The 22,543-nt window shown below is 51.1% G+C and overlaps 2 protein-coding genes across 3 annotated transcripts; both read left to right on the forward strand.

Annotated features, from left to right (window-relative positions):
* The first annotated feature begins 550 nt into the window (after positions 1–550).
* BCO2 (beta-carotene oxygenase 2) lies at positions 551–14,930 on the forward strand. The gene is made up of 12 exons (XM_066334764.1): positions 551–662; positions 4,855–5,059; positions 6,012–6,223; positions 7,194–7,309; positions 8,596–8,698; positions 9,706–9,834; positions 9,958–10,118; positions 10,693–10,860; positions 12,990–13,127; positions 13,288–13,470; positions 13,876–13,986; positions 14,259–14,930. The coding sequence occupies exons 1-12, from the start codon at positions 575–577 to the stop codon at positions 14,370–14,372; spliced, it is 1,728 nt and encodes a 575-aa protein (XP_066190861.1). The 5' UTR covers positions 551–574; the 3' UTR covers positions 14,373–14,930.
* Positions 14,931–17,068: 2,138 nt separating this feature from the next.
* PTS (6-pyruvoyltetrahydropterin synthase) lies at positions 17,069–20,607 on the forward strand. 2 transcript variants are annotated; one of them, XM_066334785.1, is made up of 7 exons: positions 17,069–17,190; positions 18,255–18,334; positions 19,014–19,036; positions 19,449–19,505; positions 19,783–19,853; positions 20,150–20,319; positions 20,468–20,607. In XM_066334785.1, the coding sequence occupies exons 1-6, from the start codon at positions 17,117–17,119 to the stop codon at positions 20,286–20,288; spliced, it is 444 nt and encodes a 147-aa protein (XP_066190882.1). In that variant the 5' UTR covers positions 17,069–17,116; the 3' UTR covers positions 20,289–20,319; positions 20,468–20,607. The 2 variants fall into 2 exon arrangements, with proteins under 2 accessions (XP_066190882.1, XP_066190880.1); XM_066334783.1 differs by lacking the exon at positions 17,069–17,190 and adding an exon at positions 17,520–17,799.
* Positions 20,608–22,543: the final 1,936 nt, after the last annotated feature.

Here is a 22,543-nt window from a genome sequence, read left to right on the forward strand (position 1 = left end):
TTGGAGAGCTGCTCAACGACACCAAAGAAATGTTTCATCCCGATTCCGAAGCGCTGGAATCCCGCAGGGAAGGAAGGCTCTGTCCTGGGCAGAATCCTGCTGGATTCTCTGCGGGAATCTGCCGTGGCAGCCAACACTCTGAAAACCCTGAGAGGCATTAAGGTACAACATGGCTCCCCAGAACCAGAAATATTTTGCATCCCAAGCATTTCTGAGAGGCGAACACGAAGGTGACGGGAATTTCTGAAGGGCTTACCTGGAAGCCTGGATGCACAGATCCCCCAGCCAATTCTCTGCGGTCTTTCCCATCTCTGCGGAGCTCCGGAGCGTTTTCCCGGGGCTCGGCGGTGGCCGGGCAGCGGCAGCTCACCTGGCCCAGGTGAGAGGAGGTTTGGGCGGCAGGATCCGCCCCAGCCCAGCGGAGCAGGGCGCTGCTGCTGCTGCTACGGCTCTTATTGTGAAAGGATGATGAGAGGCAGCGCTCACCTCTGCGACCATCGCTGCCTCCTCTCTGCCCTGGCACCGCTGCCTCCTTCGGCCGCTCCCAGCCCGTGCCCTTCCTGCCGCACGGAATATGTTCGCCAAAATCCTTTTGTCAGCCGCCAGCCTCCTGCTCGCTCACCTGCTGCATTTCCTCTGCTTTCTGATGCAATTCATTCCAGGTAAAAACGCCTTCGAAAGGATCCTTTCCAGCCCATCCCTTGGGGAAGGGGCTGCTGCTGGCGGGGATCGGGGAGAGCGATTCCTAGGGACAGGAATTCTCGGCTGAGCGATTCGGAGAGGCTGTTAAAGGGCCCGAAATGTCTGTTATTTGTCGTGTGGAGAGACGGCAGAGGCGAGGATTACGGCGGTACAGATGGTCTGGAGCCGGGAAAGCAGCACAGGGCAGATTCTCTGCGCCGGGAGCCAGCTGGGAGTGGGCAGGGAGAGGGATCTGTGCAGCCGCATCCTTTGCCCAGGCTTTAACCCGAACTGGGGAACTGCCCCAAAGGATTTTATATCACTACCCGATCCTGCGCTTTTTGTCCTCACTGCACAGCTTCAGCTGCTCTTTGTTTGGGTTGTGGGGTTTTGTTGGTGTTGTTTTTGTGTTCTTTTGTTTTTTTTCCTTTGTTTTGTTTATTTGTTCACCCTGTTTCCAGATATTAGGAACCGACAAAAATCATGGCAGACCTCACGGGAATTTTCACTTTTTGATGGCGGTGGTGTTTTAGTGCCTTTTAAATGTAAAGCGTTGCTTCTGAGATATCCAAAGAGCCGGGGGAAAAAAAAAAAATCTCAAACCTGCCTTGTTGTGCCACCAGAATACCCCAAAGTGTAGATTCTATTTCTGCTGGGAAATCAACAGCTATTTCATGTGCTGGAGCTCGCTGTCGCCTTTCTCCTTTCCTCCCTTTGATCTTTCCCCGGCTCATTATTATTATTTTTTTCCCCACTGTGTTTTCTGTCATTTCTTTTCTGTTTTCCCTTGCTCCTGTGGCTGGCAGCGAGGAATTGGGTGCCTGAGCCCCTGGCCATGGGGAACCGAGCAGCCGCATGGAACAAGGAGCCCAGCACGGGGAGTTCCCGGCGCTCCCAAGGCAAGTGCTGCACCTTCCCTTCGGAATTCCCAGCGGGAGCTCCGAGCTCCAGCCCTGGGGAAGGGTCTGGAGGACACAAATCCACCGCTCCTGCTCGGGCTGGGGGTCGGGGAAAACTGCTTTGCTTCCATTTCGTGCTGCTCTGTGTTTTATAGGGAACGCAGCCTGTGCCACAGGATTATTCCCAGTTCCAATGATCCTCAGGGAAAATAGAATTCTTGCCTCACTCTCCCTACTTGAGGAATATAATGAGCATTCTGGATTTGTTGAATTTTGCTCTTAATTCTGGATGTCCTTCTGAGTCACTTACACTGTGCGTGGAGAGGCGGTTCCTGAGCCTTGGGTTTGAGCTTGTAGGTTAAAATCAAAATGGTTTTGCCCTCTCCCGTGTGATCCCAGTGTTAGCAAATATCTCACCATTCCGGATTTCGTGTCCCACCCAGCGGGGTCGAAGCACAATTTAATGTCTGATTCGTGGTGCCTGCCCCCACAGCAGCTTTCTCTTCAAGAGCTCGGTCCTTCCATCCTATTTCTGGATATAATCAATAAATAATCAGTGCTGGGCTCCAGTCTGTTCTGGGCGGTGAGAGCACAGCACAGTGTGCAGGGACACAGGAGCTGGGAAGGCACCAGCAGAACTCTGCAGTTTAGAAAACCTGCTGCGTTTAGAAAAGGTTGGAGGAAAGTTCCAGCTCCGTGTTTAGCCTCTGCTGGATGTGCCAAAGACCTTAAGCCTGTTTTTAAAGGTCTGAGGTGGGATGGGAGCTGTGGTGGAGAAAGGAAGGGTACAGAGAGGACAGGTTGTGATCTGGTGCTGGTTTTCAGAGGTTCAGCACACACACAGAGCCCCACTGGGACCGTCGGGCTTTAACTGTGGATTCAAGTTCTTCCATCTCAGAGCGTGGCCAGAACAGGAGGAGTCATTTTATTTACATAGCATTTAATATTAAAAACCAGTCTGTCTTCTGCTTTCTTCAGAGAGAGATTGGGCCCTTCTCGGGGTGCTGGATGTCACAAAAAGGTTTAATTTATGGCTTTATGAGCTTTCCCCCGAAGGTGAAACATTTCTTTGGAATTACTCAGAAATGTTGTGTTGAGAGAGAGTTTTCCGCGTTCCACGTCCTCGATGCATTCAAAGATGAATTCAAAGATACATTAAAGATAATAGTCGTTAATCAAATCTATCTTTGTTTAATAGGGAAGATATATATATTTTTATATAATTTTTTTTCTTCTTGCGTGCCTTCCCTCCTCCTAGCTAGGAACTGTCAGAACTGTCTGCATTGACTTGTCTTCTTTCTGAAAGCTTCTGTTTTGGCTCATCTGGGTGTTGGGATTTGTTCCCATTTTGCACTCATTTCTGCCAAGGTCTTCAGCTCATCTGAGTCATGCCCAGAAGAAAAAAATAATCCTTTCTCTTGCTGTGCTTCTTTCTCCCTCTCTGACCTGGGTGTGGGGCATTCCCTTAAACATTCTTGTCGTTTATAATCCGTTCTATTGAAACTCCACTTTGTAGGAAATGCTTTGGAATGAATTCTAAGGAGATGAGTTCTAACTAGATCAGATTTCAAGAAGGATTACTGAGATGATCACGTGAATGGTTATCACAGGACAAGGAAAACAAAAAGACCTTGGCTTACTTAGCTTAGGAAGTGATATGATTCTTCACCCTAAATACAGCACAAGGAAGGGAAAACTATCCAAACCCCACACCAGAGCTGCCAGAAAAACAAGAATAATGTCCTTTAGTAAACTCAAAGCATTTTCCTGATCATCTGGACAAGTTGCCCAAAGAGGGAATAAGTGTCTGTAGACATCATAATTTTTAAAGAGAGTTTAAAAATATAATTTTAAAATTTTATATAAGAATTTTTGGACAGCAGTTGGGAGGGCTGGACTCAGGAACTCTTTTCCAGCCCGGTCAGGCTCTTTTGTGGAATGTATCTTTCCAAACTTTCCATTTACAGTTTTGATGTCGTGCCATCCTGAGTCATGCCAGCTTTGTTTGGGTAAAAAACGTCCTTAGGGATTTGTTCCTCTCACTCCTTAATTCATATTTTGCACCTTTTCAGACCAAATTGCGTTTCTGTTAACACTTCAGAGATCTAGAGGAGGGTTTGGGGACTGGCAGATTGCAGAGCTACATTGGACTCTTGCGTTTTCCCTTCCTGCAATCCTAGCACCCAACCTGTGGGTGTTTTTGTGTAGAGAAACAAGCTCAGAAGAATTCTACCTCCCATCTCGGCTCTTTTGCAGATATTGTGGCTGAAATAGCAAATTTCCTCTGGTGATGTTGAGCAAAGGGTTTCAGAGGAGGGAAATTGGGCAGCAGCTACACTTGGTCACCTGGATTAGAGGATGTAGACCAGAAGCAGAGGTGGTGAAAGAGCAAAAACACCAGAGTGAATTCTGTAGCAGCCTGGACTCCACTCAGCGTGTGGTGTCTGCAGCAGCCCCGGGTGATGGGGTTCTGCCTGCCACACGCCTTTTTGAGCAGTATTTCATTGCCACCTCAGCAGCTCCAGGCTGGTCCTGCACTCCGTGGTCTCGGGGAGAGCAGCAGAGAGCTTCTGTGAGGGCAGGATGGGCAGGTGCCAGCCCGGGCAGGGAGGCAGCCCTGGGTAAATCCACCTCTGCAGCTAAATGGATTGCTGAAACAATCCTTGTGTTGATGAGGCTTTGCAAACCAGGCTGGGGGAGCCAATCACTGACATCACTGGCAGCTCACAGCATTCCAATCACTTCATGCTCTCCTGGGGCTTTTGTTCTCTCAAAAGGGGTTATTGCAGTCAAACCAGAGGCTCCCTCAGAAATTATCCTTCTCTGCTTATTTCCCTGCCAAATAGAACTTGTAAATCTGTTTTGTCCTGTAAATGGACTTGGGCTCATTTGTGTTCATTTGTGTTCTTCCATTATTTTAGGATCACAGTTATTTTATTTTTCTTCTCTCAGTTTTTTATGAAATTCAATCCACATATACATTTCTTTGATTAAAAGAAGCTATTATCTTTTCTATCATCCCATGTTCTGTTACCCCCTTCGGGCTGCCGAACTAGTGTCTCTTGTAGATTAACTGGAGCAGAGAAAAATCCACTGGATTTTCAGTTCCCTGTGGGTACGTTGAGCTTTGTGGCTTTATCTTGCCACAACTCGGCCGCTTACAGATGCTGAATGCTCTTCTCCCTGACATCCAGTCTCCAGATCTAGCATTTATCACTTCATTCCAGTGAAAATCTCAATGCCCTGCTTTTTGTTCTCCCTGCTCTCTTTGCAGGTTTCAAGAATTACCTGCCCAGCCCCCCCAAGGAGCAAATCCTCTGCCACAGACCCAGGGGGCTGCAGTGCATCTCCCCCTTGGTGCAGAGCGTGGAGGAGACCCCCGAGCCCATCCCAGCCAAGGTCAAAGGACATATTCCCAAGTGGATTAATGGAAATCTGCTGAGGAATGGCCCTGGCAAGTTCGAGTTTGGCAATGACAAGTAAGTCTCCTTGAAATGAATTTTTACATGGTTCTGGCCCAAACTCTGCCTAAACCTCAAAGGAACCCCCCATCACTATTTAGAGCATCTTCCAGTTTCTTTTTACATAAGGGAAGGAAGAAATATCCATGTCACTCTTTTGAGAGCATTGCTCCTCCTGCATTTGGGAACTCCCATTTCCTGCGGAGTGGAGCTGAGTGGTGAAATCTCCCAGGCTGGAAAAGCTGAGAGCAGAGAGGCTCTCACCGTGGTGGGATGGGGAATAAAACATCCCCAGCTTTGCTCCTCTGCCCTGAACAAAACCCATCCCTCAGCACTCTGAAATCCAGGGATTTGGAGAGTCGGTTGCACCAAATGGTGTGAGCTGCCTTAGGAGCAAATCCACCCAGTTTTAAAAATAACACACTCCAATATTCCTAGAAGGCACTTGCTGCCTGTGCCTTGGAATGTGCCATGGCAATAACTGACAAGTCAGCTGATGGCAGCAACTGGCCAAAGCTGATCTCCTCTCCTGTCCCCAGAGTCAGACCAGCAGGTGTTCTGGGAGTGTCCCAAACTCCCTGCTTTGGAGACAGCAACATCCTGCAAGAAGCTGAGAGCTCAACTCCTCTGGGTCTGCAGTAATCATTTGTGTTATTGCACAGTACAGCACTAACTCTATTCCCCGTGCAGGAGTGGGTGGTTTACCTGTATATAGACTATTTCCCAAAAAAATAGATCATTTCCCATTACACACAGCGTTTTCAGACATCACCTGCCCCTGCTGCAAATCTGTTTGGTTTTTCGTTTGATTCAGGTGTTTTCCCAACCAAAGCCGTGCCTGTTTAATAGCTCAGGGAATCTGGGAGTCAGCTTTTATTACAAACATCACTAAACCTAAAAGAAGCTACTACAGAGCATCCTACAATGCCCAACTCCTCTAAATTTCTCTTTTTTTCCTCTCTCCTGACAGGTTTAACCATTGGTTTGACGGCATGGCTCTGCTGCACCAGTTCCAGCTGGCCCATGGCACAGTGACCTACAGGAGCAGGTTCCTGCAGAGCAGCTCCTACCTGAGGAACAATCAGCACAACCGTATCGTGGCCTCTGAGTTTGGCACCTTGGCCATGCCAGACCCCTGCAAGAGCATCTTTGGGCGCTTCCTGTCCCGCTTCGAGCCGATCCGTAAGAGCGTGGAAAAAAAGGGTGAAAGGTTCTGTAAAAGATGGAGGAGCCTTCTGAGGATTTTCTTGGAGGAACTTGTGGTTAGGTGGGAAGGGAGGGAGGGGTGAGGAAGTCTGGCAGACTTTCAGGCTTTCTGTGAGCCCGTGGGTTGTTTTTTTTTTTTTCCCTAGAATATGACCCCAAAAACGCCAAAATTATGCAAATTTGGTGTCAGCCTCAGCTGGGGGAGGCAGGGTTTAGTGTTTTAGTGCCACTTCAGCTTGCTCAATCCCAGATCTTTTTGTGAATTTCCCGAAGAGAGCTCTCCCCGAGAGAACATCCTGTGCAGTGCTGATAATGAGCATTACACCCTGGTGTTCTACCTGAGACACAGCTTTGCCCTTAGAACACCTTGCCTTGCTAAGCTCGTAGGGTAAGTGGGCTAATCCCTCCCTTCCTGGACTAAGGGGCAGGAGATTATTGAGTAGGGTGAGGGATGGTGCTGCACAGGAATGGAACTTCCAGTGCCTTTAGGATTCTGTGTACGTCAGGGAAGAAAGAGGCTTAAATGCAGGCAAAGTGTTCCCCACTAAAAGCAGCCCAGGCCTGGAGTTCACAGCTTGTCGCTCATGCTGTGACCATCCTCTGTTTCTCCTCTCCCTCATCTGTCCTTTCCCGAGGTGCTCACACCTCCACTCATGGTGACGCCTCCCAAATTCCCACCCCAGCTCCCTCAGGATGTTCCAGAGCTGTCCACATCGCCCCTCTGCCTCTGCCCAGCTCCAGCGGTGATTTCCATCCCTGGCCTTGTCCCTGTAACCCTTGGCCCTGCACAGACAGTTTCCCTTTGTAGATTAGCGAGATATTTCCAATCAACCCCGCAGGGATTAATGTCACCGCAAATGGGTTTATTTGTTTAAACACATCTAACTTGCCATAATGTGACATGAGCTGCACAGAGCCGTGCCCAACTCCGGGATTTCTGTTTCAGAGCCCAGTGACAACTGCAGTGTCAACTATGTGCTGTACAAAGGGGATTACTACGTCAGCAACGAGAATATCTTCATGCACAAGGTGGACCCAGAGACGCTGGAAACGAAGGAGAAGGTGTGGGCAGGTGGGATAAAGGAGCTGGGGTACAGGTGATCCCTTGCTGCATCAAGGGGAGGTCCAGTTCCAGTTCCAAAGGGATTTGTGTGGAGCAGCAGCATCTCTCTCTCCAGTCCCTGGATGAGCTGTGCAGCAGTGAGGCAGCTCTCAGGGGTGGAGGTGCTGTCACTGTCACTGTCACAGGCACAGCTGGCATTTCTCCTCTGCTCTCCCTGCTTGCCCGGGCTTGTCTGCACCTCTCACCACAACAGGAAACAACTTTTTCCTGTGTACGAGACAAAAGTGAACACTGCTGAGCTCGCATCTGCCTTTTCCCTGGTGCTTTGCTTTCGTATTGATTCTCTTCATCTGCTTTTTACACCTCGAGCTTTGCACACTCCCTTGATCAAACCCTCTGTTACAAAAGGGTGGCTCAGCTGCCATTTGATTTTCTCCCCCTGGTAGGAAATGACCAAAACAGAGAAGTTTTTCCCTGGGCATCCTCTCTCAAGAGTGTGACTGGATAATCTACACGTCCCCCCTGGAGGGGATTTGGGCTGGACAGCTGTGAGAAGGGCTGAGGGAGGATTCTGACCCTTCCTGAATCAGTATTTACTGCTGGGCATGTTTGACACCAGAAAAATGCCAGCTCAGAGCATCCCTCAGGCCTTGAGGGAGCCTCTCCAGGAGTCCCTCCCTGCAGGATCACTAGTGAGTCAGGAATTTACTGTATGCAAAGCACAGCCACTGCGGTATCTTGGCTGATCTGCCAGCTGATCTGTCTGTAAAGCAGAGTGCAGCCGTGAAAAGACACGTGGGGATTTTTAGGTTCAGCTCTGGTGAACCATCCTGTCATAAAATGAAAAAAAAAAAATCCCCTCAAGCTGTTGTTTTTTTTTTAGATGCAGACTGGTATTGTTTCTTTGGCTGAGTGAAGAAATGGAAGGGATGATTTCACATTTAAGCTCCCCAGTAGTGCTTTTATAGTGACAAATGGTGATTTTTTGGGGCAGCTGACTGTCCCTTCACACACCTGCCTATGCTTATTATGGGCAACGTTCCCACTGTGCCAGCTTAAGGAATATCTGTGTATTCCAAAGAATGTCTACTGCTGTTAGTTCTGCGTTACTGAGAGAGAAATATCCTTATTCTCAAGGGTTTCAGAAGACTGCAGGCAGAATGAAGGCTGGAGCCCAGATGCCACGTCATTAACAACAAATAAAATCTGCTCCTCTCCCTCAGACTCCCACCAAACCCACCCTTCAGAAAGTTCTGCCCTGACTGAAAACCTTTGGCCTTTGCAGGTGGACTGGAGCAAGTTCATTGCAGTGAATGGGGCCACAGCCCATCCCCACTACGAGTCTGATGGGACAACCTACAACATGGGCAATTCCTATGGGAAGCACGGTGAGCTGGGCACGGCCAGGCTGCTTCTTGGGAGACACCTGGAAATTGCTGTTCCTGAGTCAAAATGTCAGTGTCAGTCTGTCCCATAAAGCTGGCTCCTCTCAGGATTTAGTTTCAGATGCTTCTGGACTTTGGCCAGGGAATATCCAGCAAATTCTCCTCTTCCTCTCCCAAGCTTTGCTGGAAAACAGGAGAATGGTTTGTTTTTTTTCAAAGTCTCATCCACTGCTGAAGCCTCCTCTGGAGAAATTTAACAATTAGTCACGTGTTTTTCACTTACAGTAATTGGGTTTGATGAGCACCATAAAGGTTTTTTGCAGGAGAGAAGACAGAATTTATTCTGGTCACTTGGCTGTCACACAGCAAAGCTGAGTTTTATGGGACATTTTTCTTCTTCTCAGAACTCTGAGCACCTTGATAGGATCCTGTTCCATCCCCATGGCTGCTCAGAGCCCCTGTCAGCTGTGTGAAATCCTTCTTTTCCAGAGGCCTCTGCAAACAGCCACTGCCCTTTATTGTGATCCCTCGGGCCAGCTCCACATTTTCTCTGGTTTTGACCACTTTTCATTCTTGCTGCTTTCATTTCCTTTTGGCCTTAGCAAAGTCCAGCTCTGTACCACATGCTTTTTTCAGCTGGACACGCCAAACTCTAGATTATTGTTGTTATTCTTATTCAAAAATGCCATCCTTTCCTGCTCACATGCTCAGGTTTATTAACTGAGCATCACCAAGGCTCAGAGTTTTCATTTCCTGTGAGCTTGGTTTCATCCTGCCCCTGTTATTGTAGGAGAGCACTGCAGGCAGAGCTGGCATTCTCCCAGACTGACAAGATCCTTCTGCTTCCTCTTAAACTCCCTTTGTTTGAGTTTTTGGGGGTTTTTTTTTGGTAGATAAATCCTCTGTAGAATGTTTTAGTGGCTGTTGGGTTTCTGCTTGCTTTAGGACAGGTGATTCCAAGGAAGGAGCAGAGCCTGATTTTACTCTGAACACCTTTTTCCCCTTTCCAGGATCCAGCTACAACATCATCAGGGTGCCCCCACAGGAGCCAGGCCACGGGGACACGTTGGAAGGAGCCAAAGTGCTGTGCTCCATCCCTCCCATGGACAGGGCGAAGCCGTCCTACTACCACAGCTTTGGTAAGGCTCCACCCCAAACTCAGGGAATTTGGGGGCTCAAAAAGGGCTCTCCGGTTCTCCCTGCCCTTGAGATGTTTCCTGGCCTCATATTTGGGGCTGATATTTCCTTCCTTGTGCCCTCAGGAATGACTGAAAACTACATTGTTTTCGTGGAGCAGCCGCTCAGGCTGAACCTGTTGAAGATCATCACCTCCAAGCTCTGTGGGAAAGCCATTTACGACGGGATAAACTGGGAGCCTCAGCACAACACCCACTTCCACGTGGTGAACAAGCACACCGGGGAGGTGAGGGGGTCTTGGGCCCCTGCAGGAGCTCATCTGGAACTTTACATCCCAAAAGTGCTGCCTGGCAGCCGTGGGGAGATGAAGGATCAGTCCAGAAGTTTCTGCAGTAAAGGCTTTAAAGGCAGGGCGTCGATTTGTTAAAAATGGGATTTCTTCAGGCGTTTTCCTCTCTGTTCATTCATTTCTTTGCCAGCCCTAAAAGGGCAGCAGGAAGAAGCAGTTTGGAGCTCAGGAGACCTGAGCACAGGGTCCCAGGTACTACAAGGTGTAAAATGCAGGTCCCAGGTACCACAAGGTGTAAGATGCAGGTCCCTAGCACTACAAAGTGTAAAAAAGGAGAGATGCCCAGCAAGGGGCCGCTTGATATTTTGAGTTTTCTTCTTCTGCTTTTGCTCCTTGCTGGCTTCAAGCAGCCCCTCTGTGGCAGCACAGGGACAGAAGGCAAACCCCAGGCAAGGAGAGGGGTTGAAACGGGGGGCAGAGAGGGGAAGGCTGTGTGAGGTGAGGCTGGGAGCTCGCCAGGTGAGCTCTGAGGTGCTGCAGAGCAGCAGCAGCTGCCCCGTGCTCCCTGCAGGTCCTGCCGGGCCAGTGGTGCTCCAAACCCTTCGTCACCTTCCACCAAATCAACGCCTTCGAGGAGCAGGGCTGCGTGGTGCTGGACCTGTGCTGCCAGGACGAGGGCACCAGCCTGGCCCTGTACACACTGCAGAACCTCAGGAGGAGCGGGGAAGGGCTGGACCAGGTGAGATCCCTGCCTCTGCTTCCCCAGAATCAGCTGCAGGAGCTGCTTCTGTGCAGCAAAGCTGGGCTCGGTGGGATGGGGAGCGATGGAGAACACCGTGGGGACAGCACAGCTGTCACTGCAGACACCAAAGAAAGGCTCCAAATACTTCAGTAGGCAGAGAGCACAGAAAAAACCCCTTTATTTTCTGATTTTACTGCCTTTTATAAGGTGTTCCCATGCAGACTTGCCATGGTTGGTGAATAGGAACGACACCTCTCTGATCCATTTTGTTAAACTGGAAAAACAGCAAAACCCCACCTGGAGAAAGGTTGTTTTGAAAGAGGAGAGTTGTTGGCCAAGATTGTTTTGAGAAGAAGCTTTCTTGAGAAATTTTTCCTTGGAAAAAAGTCAGCAGCTGTCAGCAGGTTCAAAATCTCTCAGACCCAGAAATATCAGACCCACACAACCACGACTCCATAAAAACTGAAATGATCATCTCTTGATTCTTTCTCTCCCTTTAAATCTCTCTCCATGGAGCGTGCCCTCGGAACTCTCCAAGCCTGGCAGAATTTACTTCTGCTTTAAAACCTTGGGTTTATGACATTTATTTTCCTTATCCTTGCGTAATACAATTTTCCCCCAAGAAATTATGCAAAATAAGTTGTAGCGTGACGTCTAAATGGAAAAAAAAAGAAAAAGGAACCCTGTTCTTTAGGGCATTACTTCAGAAAAGGAGCAGTTTTTATGAAAATGACAGAAATAACCACAGAAACCCCTACCCTGTTCCCGCAGTCACCTCACAACAGCATGTCCAAATAAATTATTTATTGTGTCCGGCTCTGGGAAAAGCCCCGTTTCAGGCCGTGTGAGGGGCATTATTTTGCATAGAGCTCTCACATGGGAAAATTGGGGTACTTTCAGTTTCTCAGCCCGCAGATGGAAACCCAGAGTGCTGGGGGGAGCTGCTGCATGTCCAGACAGGGCTGAACTTCCTCTGTCTGTGTCCTGAGTGTCTAGAACCGACTCAGCTCCGACCTGAAAGGAGCACAGCTGTCTCCCATCGGGTTCTGCTTTCTCCTGCCTTTTATTTTGGGGTTTTTTTAAAGACTTTTTTTAGGCATATTCAGGTAGGGCAGAGTGTTAATCCCGGGGTTTTTTTGTCCTTCTCTGAGCACAGCCCAGGTGGGATTTGATGTGGCTGAAGGTGTCCTGGTGTCTGCACTGGGTCTGTGTTTCCCATGTTCTCCCAGTGGCATCACCAGCACACTCCACACACTCCACACACAGAGGAGTCATTTCAGAACAGAATCTCAAACTTCCCTGCATCCAGAGCCTCAGGAATGTCTGGGCGTGGCTTGTCTCCTTTCCCCAAATTCGCTGGCTCACTAACCCTGGCGAGGCTCTTTTGTCTGGTGCAGTTCCCGGCCAGGCTACGTGAACCAGAGAAGTTTTGAAAGCAGAGTTTCAGGATTAACATGTGATTAAAGTGATGTTTCACAATTGAACTGGTGAGTTGCAGATTGCGGTAACTGAAAGGCACCAAAACAGAGCCCTTATCTCTTTTATTTATATGAGAATAAAATGGGTTATAAGCTTGGCTTGAGCAGAGCTTTGGTGGAAGTGGTGGAATTATCCCTCTCAATGTGTCTGCTGCACTGGGGGCTGCATTTTGCTCCCCAGGTAAATCCATCATCATTCCCCTGCACTTCCAGCCATGAATCCACGTGTACCTGAGCATGGCAGAGGGAATCCTGCAGGCACAGTGCTCTCCTGCTTCTCCACAGGGTGATATAAATCAGTATAAGCCTGTTCCAACTAAATAAAACATAGTGCAGTGTCCGTGCCACTGCTGGATTTGGAGATAATGGGCTGATTTGCATACCCAACTCAGCGTTAATTACTGGGAGAGCAATGCTGGCCCTTTTCATTCTTGCGGGTTTGGTTTCTGCTGTGAATTACTGGAACGTGCAGGGAACTTCTTCTTTCCATTGTGCGCTTTACCGTACCACAACTTGGTCAAGCACACAAGGAAAAGAAGAAGAAGAATTCTGGGGTGTCTAAAACTTCAGAATTGTTCCCCAAAAAGTGCAGTTAGGCTGAGATGTCTGTCCTGTCCCCGTCACCATCGCTCCGTGTCTCTGTAACAGGTTTATGCCTCCGTCCCCAGAGCTTTCCCTCGCCGCTTTGTTCTCCCTCTGCACGTGGATCCAGACACACCCGTGGGGAAAAACCTGCACCCACTGCCTTACACGCAGGCAAAGGCTGTGAAAGGTGCAGACGGCAAGGTGTGTATCAAACCACAAAGGCATTTTATGCTGCAGCTCCTGCCCTGTGCCTCGGAGCTTTGATCACTTCTGGTTGTGCCGCGCTCGGTGGGACCTGTCCCCTCTCCCGCCCCGTCCAAGCTGAACCAACCCCGCAGTGATTTCTGCACCTTCCTCCCAGGTCTGGTGCACACACGAAAATCTCCACCCTGAGGGCTTTGAGAGAGTCGGGGGCCTGGAGTTCCCCCAGATCAATTACAGCCGCTACAACGGCCGCAGGTACCGCTACTTCTACGGCTGCGGCTTCGGGCACTTGGTTGGAGATTCCTTGATCAAGGTGGATGTGGAGACCAAGAATTTCAAGGTGAGCTCATCAAATCCTTCCACTGAGCTGGATTTGAACGTGTGTCATTCAATGGGGGTTTTAGGGCTGCGCCCAGATGGGTCTGGGATGAGATTCCCAATTTCATCCCTCACCCGGAGCCTTCTGAACGTGGCACAGTCACCAAACAGGAGGGGATGGCACCATCACACTCCTGGAATGCAAAAAAAAAAATCCCCCCCAAATTTAAAAGGTTGAACTCTAAGTTTCCTGGAGCACAGAGTATCTCCAGGTGCCTTTGTGGGGAGCATTTATAACTCTGCTTCCTGTTGTAGACAAGTATTAATGAAATCAAACTCATCCCTGTGTCCCTGAAACTCATCCCTATGTCCCTGAAACTCATCCCTGTGTCTCTGAAACTCATCCAGATGTTCCTGTGCTTGCTAGATTTGGCAGGAGGAGGGATGCTACCCATCAGAGCCTGTGTTTGTGCCAGTGCCTAACGCCACGGCAGAGGACAGCGGAGTCATCTTGTCTGTGGTGGTGTCCCCCACTGAGGTAACGTGCTGGCACTAGTTTGTCAAAGTCACACAGCATTAATTCACCTTTTAAAGCTTGAGGCTCCCTGGCAGGTGGTTCCCTGCTGCCCTTGGCCTGGCTCTGTCGTGGCTGAGCACAGGCAGTGCAGGAGTTTTGCTCAGAATGTTGCTGTTTTCCAAGTGCAGCCTGTGGGTCTCGGTGCTCCTGGGATTTGTGTCTGCTCTGTGAGCAAACACAGGGCAAAGGAGTTCAGCCTGGACACTGACTCTGCCTGTCTCCTCCTCCTGCAGAACCAAAGTGCTTTCCTGCTCGTCCTGGATGCAGAGACCTTCCAGGAGCTGGGGCGAGCAGAGGTCGGGGTGCCAATGCCTTACGGGTTCCACGGCGTCTTCAGTGCCCACTGAGCAGCTCCTGGGCACCTCCTGGCACCTGGGGCCGAGCCAGGCTCAGGAAAACCCTCTGCTGCTTTCACCTCCCACCTTTCCGTCACGTCTGGGGTGAAGGAACTGCTTTTTCTCCCCATAACCTCCTGTATTCCTATCAAAACACAGCCGAGGAAGGCAGAGGCCCCTTTGCTCCACAGCTCACTGCTTTCTCTGCGTTATTTTTTTACTGTCCTGCTAGAGCAGCTGTAGCAGCAGCTCACAAAGGTTGAGGCTTGCAGGGGAGAAAATGGAAAACTGATCAGCCCCTTCCTTTGGCAGCAATGTGCTCTGAGGGGAAGAGAACACCAGTGCTCGGGGCTTTGGCTGAAATGTGTAAAGCAGGAGAACCAAAGAGGTGACAGGAAAACCCAACAGGGGACGGGTGGGACCGGTGAAGAGGAGTCAATGTCCCCTTGCATCGAGGGTGCCTTCAGTGGACTCCAGAGGGTAGAGGCAGACCCTCACAGAGGCTGTGCTTGTGCTTCTTTCTGTACCATAGCAGGGCCCTCAAATAAAACCTGGGGAGTTTTTCCTTTCTTTCCCTGCCCTCACACGGTCTTGTAGATGTGGGGGACACATCCCCAGGGCAGGATACAGCTCTGCTGTGACAGTTCCTGCCTTCCTCCCAGTTCAACCAGCAGGAAACAGCAGTTGGGAACACGGAGAGCTCCATCATGGCCTTGGTGTCGCTTTGGGGTAAAGCAGGGCAGAGCAAACTCCCTGTGTCATCCAGGCTTCTCCAGCCCCTGAACTCTGGGCTGGAGGTGGGTGGGTGAAAACTGAAGACTTCAGGTCCATCTCTTCACTGTGAGAAGGCTGAAGAATTATTTGCATCATTTCCTTGAGTAATAAACGAGCCCTTTCACCCTTGGGGCTTTACTTCCTCTGACCTTCCTTCGCCTTCCTTACAGCTCTTGGGAAGAGAAAAAGGATTTTCCCTCAGGGCTGCTGCCCTGGGAGAGGCAGAGGAGGCTCAGCCAGAGCTGCTGGAAGCCACTAGATGGCAAACAGCTCCCGTGCTGCCGTCCCGGCCCTGCCCCGCAGCCTCCGGGTCACTGTCACAGCATCCCCCGTCCTCCTGGAGCCGGAGCAGCCCCAGCCCCGGCAGCAGAAGGATGCTGAGAAGTGTTTAATGGACTTCAGGCGCTATCGGTTCTCTCTCTTAAATTTTTTTCTCCCCTTTTTTTTTTTTTTTTTTTTCTTTCTTTTTTTTTTTTTTTTTCTTTTCCCTTTCTCATTGAGGTGGGAAACGAAAAGGAATTAGAGGTTCAGGTGCGACCTGGTGTAAATCCCAGGGACCTGCTGTGAATTCCAGGGACCTGCTGTGAATTCCAGGGAGCCAGGGCAGGGCTGGGCAGCAGGAGCGCAGGGGAGGAAGGCTGCCCTGCAGGGCACAAACCCTCCCCAATCAGGCTGGAAATCCCCAGGTCTCCATAAAACAACCCAACTACCTGTGGCTGGGGAATCTTTGTCTCCCAGCACTCGACCTTTGAGCGTGTATTTAAAGGCTTCCCTGTAACCATGAGGGCTCTGGCAGGGCTCCTGGTGCCAGCTCCAGCTCTGCGGAGGTGTCAGACAACCCCACAGAGTCGGGGACAGCTCCCTGGCAGTGACACTCCTCCCTGGGTATGTGAGCACATCACACTGCTGAGCCGTGGGAACCTTGTGTCAGAGGATGAACAGAATTAGGGATGGGGATGAGATATTTTACACCAGAAAGGCTCGGCTGCGCATCTGACCCCGAACAGTCCCGAGGAAATGTTCTGTGTCCCCAAATCGGCCCAAAGGCTGTGAACACAGGCTGTGCTCTGCCTCTGCTCCTCTCACAGCGACCTCCTGCCCCAAGCCCTGCGGCTCTCCCTCCCGGATAAATGACAGTCCACTCCGTTATCCCCAGGAATTCCCGGGGATTAAGGGAATGTGCCTTCAAACCCTTGCAGCGCTGAGAAATCCGCGTTCTCCTCGTTCTCCCAAATTTTTCTGAAAATCGCCACGCTTTAAGGCTTCCTCTGCTTGAGCTCCAGGAGTGTTTTTACCGCGGTGCGCTCCTTGGGCTGTGACCATGACCTTCCCGGGGCCAGCACCGACACGGGGGGACAGGAGCGGCCCGGGGACCAACACGGGGGGGATTGGAGCATCCCCGGATCCCACATCGGCACCGGGGGATTGGAGCATCCCCGAGGCTGAACACGGGGAGGAATTGGAGCATCTCGGGGACCAGCACAGGGGGGATTGGAGCATCCCCTGGTCCAACACCGGCACGGGGGGATTGGAGCATCCCCTGGTCCAATATCGGCACCGGGGGATTGGAGCATCCCCTGGTCCAACACTGGCACAGAGGGACCGGAGCATCCCCGGATCCGACATCGCCACCAGGGATTGGAGCATCCCCGAGGCTGAACACGGAGAGGAATTGGAGCATCCCCGCTTCCGTCAGCAGCACGGAGAGACCGGAGCTGAACACGGGGGAATTGGAGCATCCTCTGATCAGACAGCGGCACCGCGGGACCGGAGAATCCCCGGAGCTGAACACGGATTGAGCGGAGCATCCGCGGAGCTGAACACGGGGAGGAATTGGAGCATCCATCACCGGCACGGAGGGAGCGGAGCATCCCCGGATCTCGGCGGGCGGATCCCGCGGGCTGGAGCCGCCCCGGGGCCGGGCTGGGGCCGGGCTGGAGCCGCCCCGGGGCCGGCCTCTGTGTCCCCGCTGTGTCCCCGTGATGTCGCCGCGCTCGGCCCGCCTGGCTCGGCTGTCGCGCTCCGTCACCTTCAGCGCCTGCCACCGCCTGCACAGGTGAGGACAGGCCCCGCACAGGTGAGATTCCCCGCACGGGTGAGATGCCCCGTACAGGTGAGATGCCCCGCACGGGTGAGATGCCCCGCACAGGTGAGGAGATGCCCCGCACGGGTGAGGAGATGCCCCGCACGGTGAGGAGAGGGTGAGCCCGGCCGGGAGGAGGCTCCGAGGCCGCCCTGCGTTTCCCTGTTCCCTGCCCGGCTCAGCCCCTTCCCGCAGCCATCCGCCAGTGTCCGGCTGCAGTTCCGTGTTTGAACAGAGCCAGCGGCGCTTTCGCTTTGTTCGCATCGCCCCGTGCGCCCCCATCTGCTGGTTTTCCCTCCGAAAGTGATATATTCCTAAAGATGTCTTGGCCTGGAACTGCCTCAGAGGAGGTTTTTGGCTTGGCCTCTTCTCTCGGCTCAGGAGCGATAGGACAAGGGGAAAGAGCCTGGAGCTGTGCCGCAGGAGCTTTAGGCTGGACATCAGCAGGAAATTCTCCATGGAAAGGAGAATTCCATGGAATTCCAAGGAATTCAGGCCTTGGCAGGGGCTGCCCAGGGAGTCCCCAAACCTGGAGGTGCCCAAGGAACTCCTGGATGTGGCGTTCAGTGCTCTGGGTCACAGGTTGGGCTCCATGATCTTAAGTCTTTCCCTGCCTCAGTGATCCTGGGATTCTGTGATGTTCCCAAAATGTGCCTTGACCTGAACCCCTCGGGGCAAGCCCCTGGATTGCTTCAGAGGGAAGATTCAGAGGGGATCCCTTTGTACCTCTTGGAGATGCTCCCTGAGCTTTGTTAATTAATAATAAACCCCAAAGTGCAGCTTGCTCCGGGCCGAAGTGATTTGGGGCCCAGATGTTGAACGTTTCTCCAGCTGTGGTGTCAGGCAGCTGCTGTGAAACACACACAAAAGCCCAGCGAGGAAAGATCTCACTGCTGCCAACAGCATCTCTCCATGGGCCAAACACTCCTCTGGCTGTGTCTGTGCCTTTGAGCTGCTGGATTAAACGCGGAGAGGGGAGAGATCTGAAAAGCTGAGCTGAGTGAATCCTGAGGGGCCATTCCTCCGCCTTCCCACAGCAAATCCCTGAGCGACCAGGAGAACCTGAAGCTGTTTGGGAAGTGCAACAACCCAAATGGCCACGGACACAACTACAAAGGTAGGAGATGGTTTTCCAGCCTTGCTCACGGAGTGATGCTGCCCTCGGGGTGGGGAGCTTCTCAGCTCTTAGTGCCTGGGTTTGTGGTTTTGTTAAGAATTAGGAGGAAATCTCAGCAGCAGGGGGTTGAACCATAACACGGGGTTGAACCATAACACGGGGTTGCCATCTATTCAGCTGGATAAGATAATCAATATTTGTCTTCAGATGCCACTTCTTGAATCCAATCTGCTTGTTTGCGCTCTGCAGAGCCGTTGTGATCGGAATGGAGATTTTTCTAAGCAAAAGCCACGCAAATTAAAACAGTCTGCAAACGTTATTGGGGATTTTTTTTTTTTCACAAGTTCTCCCATTTCTACACCCCTGAGCACACAGAATTAGATCTCTCCAGGTTCCTGGAGCGGCTCCCTGTGTTGTTGGCACCCTGAAACCTCTGCTGAGGAGCTGCTTTATCAGGGAAGACAGGCTTATCTCCAGCTGCCTGGGGCACCAGACCCTGGGGAAGCATTTTTGTGCCTCTGAGTCATTGTTTTCATGGCACATCCCCTCATTTGATAAAAAGTCTCACTCCTGAGCGTGCAGGGAGTGGCTTGTGTGTCCCCAGCAGCAGCAGCAGCAGCTTTGTTTTCAGGTTCATGGGCATCACAGTGACCTGATCTTTTCTTTTGTTTTTTTTCAGTTGTGGTCACTGTGCGTGGAGAGGTGAGTGCAACCAGCATCTTTTTTCAGTTCTTCCATGTGGCAGAGTCCCCACAGCTCTGGCTGCCCACCTGGATTTCCCAGAGTATGTTGGGAGCTCTGTGCACGTCACTAGAGAAGGTTTTCTGTGCCCATTGTCCTGTTCACAGCAAGGATTTGCAGTTTGATGCTGTTTTCATGCTTTTCTCCTCATCCTTGAAAGCTCTGCCATGAGCTGTTTCTCCTTGGTGGAGAGATTCCAGAGAGTGGAAACCTCTGGAATTGTTTCCAGGCCCTTGGGACCATCACAGGGGTGGAGCTGGAAGCCTGTGACAGTGGAGAGATGTTCTCCCTGTGGCTCAGACAGCCTGAGCACAGATATTCCTGTCTGGTTTCTGTTGCCAGGTTACCAATCTCCTGTGTGCTTCCCCTGCAGATTGACCCTGTCTCGGGGATGGTGATGAACCTGACAGACCTGAAGGAGTACATGCAGGTAAAACCAGCCCGATTTTCCCCTCTGATCCCCTGGGAGAATTGATTGGAGCTCAGCAATTTGGCTGGAGCCGTGGCGAGCTGCTGATGGCAGGACATAAAAAAAGGAATTAAGGAATAATTGAAGAATTAAATGCTTTAGCTGGGTTATGGGAGGCAGCAGCTGGGGGTTTCACAGCTGGGTTTGGGGCTCTTTCCCTTGTTTCCCATCCTGTGCCTGGCTGTGTGTGACCCTCAGGCCAGGCAGGGACAGGGCTGTCACCGTCCCCTCTCTGCAGAAAGCCATCATGGAGCCGCTGGACCACAAAAACCTGGACGAGGACGTGCCCTACTTCTCTGAGGTGGTCAGGTGGGTGGTGGGGGCTCCTGGAGGGCTGGGAACAGTCCCCAGGGCCTGATCCTTTACCTGTGTGCTGAGCACACCCGTGTCCAGCCCTGCTTTGTCATACCAGCCTGGCCAGGCAGGGCCTGTCCCCTCCACCCCATGTCACCCACAGAGGGGTGGTGAAATCCCCCATGGCACAACCCTCACTTCATCCAGATGTTGTCACCAGCTGCCCTTCAGCATCCCCCCAGCCCAGCCTGGCTGTAACTGCCTCAGATATTGGTGTCACGTCAGCCCTGACCCTGCTGCTGTCCCCCCAGCACCACGGAGAACGTGGCCGTGTTCATCTGGGACAACCTCCAGCGGCTCCTGCCCCAGGGGATCCTGCACAAAGTGGAAGTGCACGAGACAGAGCAGAACGTGGTGGTTTACAAGGGAGAGGAGAGGACTGTGAAGTGAAGCCAGCCTCAGCTGGGTGAAATGCTCCGTGGTGGGTTCCCCCAGCGCTGCTCAGTGTCCCCAGCAGCCAGCTCTGGGTTACCCCAGGACAGGAGCAGATGTTTCACAAGGGTCACCCTGGCAGCGCTTTGCCCCCTCTGGGTTCTCACGGTGGGTTGGTTTCTCTGCTTTTCCTCAAGCCCTCGGTGTTCTGGCCCAGCCCAGCTGATGTGGAATTCAGAACTGTGCCGTGGTAAATAAACGGAGCAGCTTTGGAGAGAGGAGGCCAAATCACACAAGGCTTTCATTTCTCTCTAATTAAACAATGAATTCATTTATGGTATTTAATAGTGTGAGTTTTGCTGCTGCTTTGCCTCTTGATCAAGCAGAGAGGCATTTTTCAGAGTGGGAACTGTATTATCTGGTTTTTTTTGTTGTTTCTTATCAGTAGATTTCCTGTGCTGCAGGCGCATTTCTTCCTGTGGCCAGCAGATGTTTCTCTGCGTGTGCAGCTGCTGAAATGGGCAATAAAAAACCCACTTCTGCCCCGAAGTGGAGAGCCAAAGGCAGCAGGGGGTGGGTGAGGATGGAAAACTGAGGAAACTGAAGTGGGAATGTCACAACCCCAGTGGTGGCAGAGCCTCGGGGAGGGAGTTCAGGGATAAACCCTTCAATCAACCCCCAAATCAACCCCCAAATCAGCCCCAAAATCAACCCCAAAATCCAGTGGAGGTTGTGTCAGCAGGATGAGCCTGGGAGAGGAGTTTAAATGGTCACTACCCCAATTATCCTGGCTCTTCCTGGGCTTGGGAAGCTGAGGAAAGGCGGTGAGGGAATGGTTATTACACAGTTCCTGTGGTTCAGGGCCATCAGGTCCCAGTGTCCAGAGGCAGAAGTTACAGTGCTGGGTGTGATTCCCTTTGTCACATGAGCAGTGTCCTGAGGAGGAATTAGTAATTAGGACTGAATCAAGAATAACCTAATGCATATAATTAAAAATAAAACCTGATAAGCAGGGCAGCAATTCCCTTGCTTCAGAAGGAGATGGGGTATTTAAATAACAGGAGAAATGAGCCCCTTTGGGGAGGTTTAATGAACCCGAATTGTTCACCTTGGCCACTCTCCAGGCTGAGGGCAGGTGGGGTTTACTCTGCCCAAAAACATCCCTGGGCTGGCTTTAAAACCATTTTGTCGTGTGAAGCCATACCTGGGGACACTTCTGTGCTGTCCCCTGCCCTGCTTCAACTCCCTGGGAGAGCTCCAAAAGGGAGCAGTGAGAAAAAGGAGGAATATTCCAACCTTCCCCTTTGGCAGAGGAAAACCCGTGCCCTGGGAGCTCCAGCTCTGGGGATTTTTATTTTTGTTTTATTTCTTCTTAGAGGTGGTTCTTTGGGGAATATTTGGCAGAAGATTTGGCTGCAGGTTCCTTGCAGAATGAGCCAAGCAGAGGGTGCTCAGTGCCTCGGATGAAATGAAAACTCTGCTGGGACATTTGCCCCTTTCCCCTGCTTTTTTTTCCTCTCCCCAAATGATGGATTTGGTGATTTTTTTGTTCGGCCTGGGCTCCATCCAGGGAGGTTTTACAGCTGCCCTGAGCCCCTCCTGCAGCTCTGGGGCTGTGTCACTGCAGAAATGATGCGAATAAACCCGAGCTGCTGGTTCCCAGAGCTCTCTCCAGTGAGTCAGGGACACTCAAAAACGCCTTTAGCAGAGCAGGAATTCATTCAGCTGCTGGCAAAAGCCCAGCAAACAAATGTTACATCTGCAGAGCACAGCTTTTATTGGCAGGGAGGCAGAAAAAAGCAGCCCTGGAAAAGGCCAGGCCAGCCCCAGAGTGTTTGTGTTCAGTGTTCTGTGCACCTGGGGATTTATCTGTGTGCTTAATCTGATTTCTGGGGGTTAAAATACTCTGGGGAAATGGGAATAAATCAGGTGGTTGGGCCAGGGTTTGGAATTAGGATGACACATTAATTGGGTGCTGTCCCTCATCCTGCTCAGAGAACAAAGTAATGGTGTTTTTTGGGGAAAAAAAAAAGTAATTTTCCTTAAGAAAATCCTCAATTTTTTTCAGAAATTAAGTGTCTTCTTTCTGAAAAATAAACCACATTTTTGGAAGGAAAAAGTGGGGTTACCCCACCCCCCCCCAAAAAAAAGGCTACTTTTTTTAAGAACGAAGGTTTTTTGGGAGTTTTTTTGTTATTTTTTGAGAAATAAAGTAATTCAGAAAAGAAAGACACTTTTCTGAGAAACAGAGGATTTCTTGGGGAAACAAAGCG

The sequence above is a fragment of the Sylvia atricapilla genome, chromosome 23, assembly GCF_009819655.1.
Source record: "Sylvia atricapilla isolate bSylAtr1 chromosome 23, bSylAtr1.pri, whole genome shotgun sequence".
Taxonomy (NCBI): Eukaryota; Metazoa; Chordata; class Aves; order Passeriformes; family Sylviidae; genus Sylvia; species Sylvia atricapilla.

Excerpts from the sequence above, each read along its gene's own strand:
- BCO2 (XM_066334764.1), top strand. The coding sequence starts at position 575 with ATGTTCGCCAAAATCCTTTTGTCAGCCGCCAGCCTCCTGCTCGCTCAC. Across the intron at positions 663-4,854 it reads TCTGATGCAATTCATTCCAG|GTTTCAAGAATTACCTGCCC; the intron begins GTAAAAACGCCT and ends CTCTCTTTGCAG. Across the intron at positions 7,310-8,595 it reads CGCTGGAAACGAAGGAGAAG|GTGGACTGGAGCAAGTTCAT; the intron begins GTGTGGGCAGGT and ends TGGCCTTTGCAG.
- PTS (XM_066334783.1), top strand. The coding sequence starts at position 17,675 with ATGGAAAGGAGAATTCCATGGAATTCCAAGGAATTCAGGCCTTGGCAG. Across the intron at positions 17,800-18,254 it reads TTCAGTGCTCTGGGTCACAG|CAAATCCCTGAGCGACCAGG; the intron begins GTTGGGCTCCAT and ends GCCTTCCCACAG. Across the intron at positions 18,335-19,013 it reads CCACGGACACAACTACAAAG|TTGTGGTCACTGTGCGTGGA; the intron begins GTAGGAGATGGT and ends GTTTTTTTTCAG.